Raw genomic sequence first — 7,265 nt, 5'->3', positions numbered from 1 at the left:
TACCAGGTATCAGGACCTTGTGCTTGCAAGGTAAGCACGGTGCCACTGAACTAAATTCCTGGCCCTAATCAATACAAAACTATATTGAGAGATTTCATTCTTTTTTATACTAGGCTTTAAAATCTAGTGTTTAGTTTATACTTACACCTTGTCAGTCTGGACAAGTCACATTTAAAGTGCTCAGCACTGACAGGGGACAGTCTCTACATGTAGGACTGTGGCAACACAATGGTAGAGAATACCTTATTTAAGCTAAACACAAAGGTGATTACTTAGAATAAACATAGTAAGAAATGTGAAAAATCGATGGGAGAAAACTTCACATATCTCAAATGTACACTCACTGTAAATGACAGCACCAAGCAAGACAAAGAATGATGCCCAGAAACAGAACAGGTCCCTACAGAAATCTGCCACAGGAAAAGGGTGGCCAGCAAGTCACAGGGACAGGGTTAATTTCTTTCTTTCCTTTTCTGTCCTTTTTGGACCTGGGCCTTCACACGGAGCTACAACCCCAGCCCACTTTATGTGTTTTATTATTTTGAGAGAGGGTCACACATTGGATTCAACTTGTGATTTTCCTGTCTCAGCCTTCCAGAGTCCTAGAGTTTCAGGCCTGTGCCACCATCTCTGGCTTTCTTTTCTTCCTTTCTTTCAGTACTGGGAATGAATCTAGGAGGTGCTGAACTACATCCTCAGCCACTTAAATTTTTTTAAAGTTTTGAGACAGGGTCTCACTATGTAGCTCAGGTTGGCTTCAAATTCTTAATGCTTCTGCCTTAGCCTCCCCTAGTGCTGAGACAGAGGCATGTGCCACTGTGCTCAACTGAACTTAAAATAACTAGTACTAAGACAACTGGTTAACCATTTGGAAGAAGTGGATCCATACCTCACTCTGTACCTAGGAATAAATTACTAATGGAGCAGGGGATCTAACCTGGGGGAAATCACACAAACACTAGAAGAAAGTACAGATGCATTCCTCTGTAACCCTGGTGTTAGAGTAAAGCTTTCCAGCAATTATTCAAAGTTTAAGGCAATAAAAGATTGGCAAACTGTATAAAAAAAAAAAGTCTGAAAGACATTGTGAACACAGTAAGATGACAACTTATAAACTGGAAGAAGAATGTCTGCAGTGTATCAAGTTAAAAAGCCCAAATCCCTAACACATGAAGAATTCCAAAAAATACAAGGGCTGGGATGTAGCTCAGTGGTAGAGGCCCCTAGGCTCCATCCCCAGTATTGGAAAAAAAAATTCCAGTAAAATGTAAGAAAAAGGTACAAACAGAAGACTTAGAAGAAAAACAGGAACAGATCCTAAACATGGACTGGCCTCAGAAGAAAATGCCAACGAAACTGTACCATGGAGTGATCCAGCTAAGGGACCGGCAACGTGGACACCTGAGCACATTTGGCAGCTGGCTGTGCTCGGGCACTGCTGGAAGAGGGTGGCAGTGTCCACCAGGATTGCCCACAGGCGTCCCTGCCAACCCAGCACCCCTCAAGACACACAGGACTGTTCCCTGCAGCTCGGTGATCACAGAGCACTGGGGACAACTTAACTGCTGGTGTGAAGGGTAATGGCTAAGTTGGAGCACAATGAGAACAGAGTACTATGCAGCTGGAAAAAGGACAAGGAAGATTGCTACAAACCAATCTGGAGCACTTCACAGAGTAAATTAGGAAAAAAAAAAAAGGTGAAGAGTATCTATGGTATGCTACCATTTGGGTAAAAGTAAAAGCAGGTAAGTTCTCAGTTTTCTACAATGGGTAAAGGTAGGCAACTCTGAAACTGCTTTATATGTGCTCCAGGACTGAACATGTCAATTAATGTGCTGTGGGATCCAGGTTCTCACTGTGCAAATGTGGGGGACAAGAACACACATTGTGAAACCTGAGTCATTTGTGGGAATGCAGATGCACCTTGAGACCACAATGTTCAGACACAACAAGCTTGCACACTGAACAGGTTACCCCGAGCATCACTCGGGCAGCACGTCCATTTATGTCCTGACTGTCCGGAATGCTGCCAGGACGGGTTTCATCTCAACCAGTTAATTCCTGTTTGCATGAGATATTAAAAAATTCCAATAGTGGTCAACAATTATGATAATTCTATGGCTGGTGACAGAAAACTAATAAGCTACCCTGTAATCAAAAAGCAAGGAAAAAAATGCTATTATTATAAAATATTTATGTATCTTTTGGACCAAAAAATATGGAACTTGATATTTATTCAAAACAAGGGCGTTCAAAAAGTCATTTACAATTTAATTACACCTAACAGACCAAATAATTGAAAAGCATGGGGCAGTACACACCAGCCAGGACATCCATCAACACCCTCATCATAACATCTGCTGGGCAGACATTTTGTATTATCTTTTTTTTTTTTTTTTTTTTTTTTTTTTTCGGGGTTTTGATTGGGAGAGTTGTCATTACTGTGTTATGATCTTGTCCAGGATCTTGGTGTGCCAGATAAAGAATTGAATACGACACCTAAGAATAGCTCTTCCCATGGAAAAAGAGGAAAGGTGGAAAAGAAAAGAAGGAAAAAAAAAAAAAAAGGCCAACACCACAGTGTAAATTATGTTGTTGGCAGAAAGATAATGCAAAAAGAACTGGGAAAGAGACTAGATACTACTGTCTAGATGGTAACACTGCTTGTGTACCTGAATGTTTAAAATATACTATGCACAGAAAGATTATGGAATAAATTTGATAAAATTGTCATTTTAATATTTACTGTAACATTATCTTATAAAAACTAACAAAAAGATGCAATTTTTGGTCATCCTGTATTTAAGCAACTGGGCTGATAAGTGGTTAAATACTGCATGGTTTCTCTTATATGAGAAAGCCAACATATACATAAAGAACAGGGCTGGCGTGGTGGCACACGCCTGTTATCCCAGCACTTGGGAGACTGAGGCAGGAGGATGGCCATGAGTTTGAGGCCAGCCTGGGCTACATAGTGAGCCAGGTCAGGGTGGGGGAAAAAAAAAAAAAAAAAAAGGCAAAATAAAAGCCAGATAATAGGAAATAGCAAGACACATCTTTTGTTTTGTTTTGTTTTGTTTTTTTGAGACAGGGTCTCACTATGTAGTTGAGACTGACCTCGAACTCACTATGTAGCCCAGGCTGGTCTCAAACTCACAGCGATCTTCCTGCCTCAGCCTCCCGAGTGCTGGGATTACAGGCGTGTGCCACGACGCCTGGCTAAGACACATCTTTTAGTATACTGGAAGGGAATCAAGAGAGGAAGGAAGCAGGAAGGGAAATGAGATAAAGGGGGGGCATGATGTGTTGTACACATGTACCAAGTCCCTATGAGAAATGTGATCGTTATGTACTACAAACATATACAGAACAATCATATATATCTATATATATCTAGATATCTAGATCTCTTTATATCTAGATATATAGAAGGGATCCAAGAGATGGGGTGGGGAGAGGGAAGTGAAACAAAGAGAATAGAAAAAGAGTTGAAATATTTTATATGCAACCCTTCATGATGAGTATGATCACTATGTACCTCAAACATGTACCAATTTAAAAAACTGCACACTGACCAGTAATTCTGACAGGTCAATTGGACTGGATTAAGAAACGCCTAGCAGATTAGGAGGACACGCTCTGGAGTATGTGAGTGGGTTATCAAGAGCGACCTTGAGTCTGTATCTGGTTCCTCACACAATCCTCTTTGGCACTGGTCCCTTTCTCTGCTCCCCACCTACCATGAAATAAGCAGCATCACTTCATCACTCTCTGCCACCATGAGTCCTGCCTTGGAGTCAGCTGACCATGGACTAAAACTCCTCAACCTGTGAACTAAATTAAAACTTTCCTCAAGTTGTGAGTGATGGGTATTGTGCCTAGTCAATGGGAAAACTGACCAATATAGAAAATTGGTACCAAGAGAAATGGGGTTGTTGCTGTGACTGTATCTGATTGATCATGTACTTTAAAGCTTTTGGAACTGGTTTTCAGGAAGTACTTGGAAAGGTGAGAATGCTGGTTAAAGAAGCTTTAGAATGCTGTAAGTAGAGCTTAATGTGTGATTCTGGATCGATCGATCTATCTATCTATCTATCTATCTATCTATCTATCTATCTATCTATCTGACACAGGGTCTCACTATGCAGTTGAGACTGACCTAGAACTCGTAGCCCTGGCTGGTCTCGAACTTGCAGTGATCCTCCTGCCTCAGCCTCCCGAGTGCTGGGATTACAGGCATGTGCCACCATGCCCAGCTCTGGTTCAAATTTAGAAGACCAGAATGCTGACAGGAACGCAGACAGTAAAGGCCAGGTTCAGGAAGTTTCAGTTGAAATCAAGGACTCCATTGACATTTGGACTAGAGGCCATGTTATTATCCTCTAGCAGAAAAATTTTTGACACTTTTCCCATGTTCTGAGACTTTGAGAGAATGAGATTAAGAGCAATGGACTAATTAATCTGTCAAAGGAAATTTCAACACAGCTCAACATTCAGGCTGTGGCATGGGTACTGTTGGCTGCTTTCAGCCGGCTTTATAGTCAAAATAATATGCAAAAGTCAAAGCAGAAATATCTGAGAAAACTGGTTCTGAAGGAACTGTGTTTAAAGTTGGGGACAAAGGAGGTGTGGCTGCTGAAAAGATAAGTACCATTAAAACCAAGTACTTTGTACATGGTCAATCAGCAATATTCCATCCATCGCAGATTCAAGGATGCATAGGTGTTAATTTTTCATTTGAGAAAAAGTCTCTGCTTGAGAAGCACCTCCTACAGAACTGGTTCCCTGGGGGGGTTCATTTCACAATGCTCAGGCACCTAGATACTCAGAGGCTATTGCAGCCATGGCCCACGGGCACCTGGATATTGCCTATGGTGACAGAAGACCTTGCAATCATCCCTGTGAACCTGATTTACCAGCATGCAGAATGCAAGAGTTGTGGGCTCAGGGAGGCTTCCACCCAGATTTCAAAGAAGGACCAGGCAAGAAACCCATTAGAACAGTGGATGAAGCTGCAGAGATGAAGCCAAAGATGCAGTGGAGACCCTACAAAGTCAGAGACATGAGGAATGTGGGATGTCTGCTAAAGAAAGCTGCAGGGAGCAAGTAGAGCCAGCCCAGGAGAGGCTAAATGGGCTGCCTCAGCCCATTTTAATTCAAACTATACCACTGCGTGCACCACCACCTGCCTCCCAAGTGCAAGGGGCCCAAGGTCTATCCTTGGTACCAAAAAAGCTTAGCAGATTAGTAAAGCACATCCCTGGCTGTGTCTAGGTGGGTCATTATTTGGTCCCTGGCTCTTTTTCTCTGTTGCTGTTCTGTTGCTCTGCTCCCCTACCTTCACGAACTAAGTAAGCAGCTTTGCTCTGCCATGCCCTTCTGCCATGATATTCCTGTTTTGTAGCCAGCTGACCATGAATGAATCCCTAAATTATGAGCTAAATTAAACCATCCCCCTTTAAGCTGTTCCTGCTGGGTGTTGTGTCCAGAAATAGGAAAGCTGATGAATGCATACAACACTGTGGCAGTAGATGGACTAGGATATCTGGAAGTCACCGTTTGTGTCACTACGACTCACACTGAACACTCACAGCCAGGAGCTTGAAAGACCTCCCTCTGCTTTGTATTTACCAATTGAACTGTTGGTTCGGTCTCCTTTCTTCTTCTTGCTTTTCTTGTTCTTGCCCTTCGGCTGAGGAGAGTCAGCCAGTATCAGCCGGCCATTCTGTGGATGCTGGTTGGGAGAAGGAGGCTCAGGAGGGACTAGGGTTGACTTTTCTTCCTTGATGTGGTTCAGCTGTTTTTTGTTATTGTTGTTACTGTTGGCTTTTCTCTCCTCTCTCTTCTGCTCTGTGAGGGAAGTAAGTTCAACCACCTTAGTTTTTGGCTCCATCTGGGCCCGAGGCTTAGGCTGCCCCTCTAGGACTCTGGGGGACTCTGTGGGCCTCTTTGCTGGTTCGCTGTTGGTCTTAGTGATCTTTAGCTTCTGTTTGCCATTTCCCTCTTTATGGTGATGCATTATATCGAAGAGAAAGGCAAGTGGCTCGTGCTGCTCCCCATTGACCTCCTTGGGAAGGAGAAGCTTGGAGTCCCTGGTGTCCACAACAGGATCTACAGTGTCCCCATTGGTTCCCAGCCCTGGCCTGGGCTCTGAGTGGTTCATGTGTCTGGAAGGGGAACGAGATGAGGTTTCTGGTTCTCCAGTGGGCTCTACTGAGCCATTGTGGATATTTTCAGAGTGAGGGACAGACTCTGCCACTGCCTGAAAATTCCTAGCCAGCATGTTCAACTTGGGACAGTCTTTGCTTGGCCTCTCTTTCTTCTTCTTTTTCACAGCTCTTAGCTTCTGCAGCTCCTGAAGCCGCTGAAATTCCTCCTTGAAATGCTGCTCCTCATCTTCCTCTTCCTCATCCTCATTCTCCTCCCGCCGCTGCTGCTCCTCCTGGAGATGTAGATGCTCCCGAGCCCTGGCCTCGGCTTCTAGACGTGCCTTCTCTTCCAGCTGCCAGTGCAGAAAGAGAAAGTGGCTTAAGACCAAGGTAAAAACTTTAGGGATTGAGACATTCAGAAAACTAAGGTAATTTAAAAAGTGAATCATATGATTGAATAACAACTTTGAGGGGGGTAGTAAGTCAAAACTTAAAACATACCTACCTCTCATTATGTCACCCTAAGGAATTCATCTAGATTTTATCTATCTAGCAAGGAATATGCTTACTTTACTGGGGGACAGAGGCAGACATAAAATACCATAAAATGCAGGGCTCCAATAAGGTCAAGGCAGCTGCTACCCAAAGTCCAGAAGGCTGGCTTCTCCTTTTAAGTGTGGCACAGAATTGCTTTTGACTGGCCTGGTGGGTGACCTAACTGAAGTCACACATGGACCCCAGATGCTGTGGCTGCACTTACCTGCATCGACAGGCCATGTGCAAAATATGGCCAAAAAACTAGAACTCCTTCCTGCCCTGGCAGACAAATAAAAGTGCCCATATATTTTCACTAGTGTGACAGAGCAAATGTCTTTCAGAAATATTCAGTATTACATGGCAAATAAGACATCACTTAGCCGGGCATGGTGACACACTCCTGTAATCCTAGCACTCCGAGGCTGAGGCAGGAGGATCGCTATGAGTTTGAGACCAGCCTGGGCTACATAGTGAGTTTCAGGTCACTCTCAACTACACAGTAAGATCCTTTCTCAAAAAACAAAAAAAACAAAAAAACCAAACCAAACCAAACCAAACCAAACCAAAAAAAAAAAAAAA

General features: G+C 43.3%; 1 protein-coding gene across 3 annotated transcripts in view; it reads right to left on the bottom strand.

Annotated features, from left to right (window-relative positions):
- Fam193a (family with sequence similarity 193 member A) overlaps positions 1-7,265 on the bottom strand; it is an 89,521-nt gene that overhangs the window by 12,182 nt on the left and 70,074 nt on the right. For all 3 annotated transcript variants that reach the window (XM_010641733.1, XM_010641736.3, XM_010641735.1), the window contains one exon: positions 5,632-6,502. In XM_010641733.1, coding sequence (XP_010640035.1) covers positions 5,632-6,502 — 871 coding nt within the window. The remainder of the gene's footprint in view (positions 1-5,631; positions 6,503-7,265) is intronic.

This window comes from Fukomys damarensis, unplaced genomic scaffold, assembly GCF_012274545.1.
Source record: "Fukomys damarensis isolate Sample0158 unplaced genomic scaffold, DMR_v1.0_HiC HiC_scaffold_35, whole genome shotgun sequence".
Lineage (NCBI taxonomy): Eukaryota > Metazoa > Chordata > Mammalia > Rodentia > Bathyergidae > Fukomys > Fukomys damarensis.
Note: the sequence above shows the minus strand (reverse complement) of the source record. Positions and strands in the feature narration are given on the sequence as shown.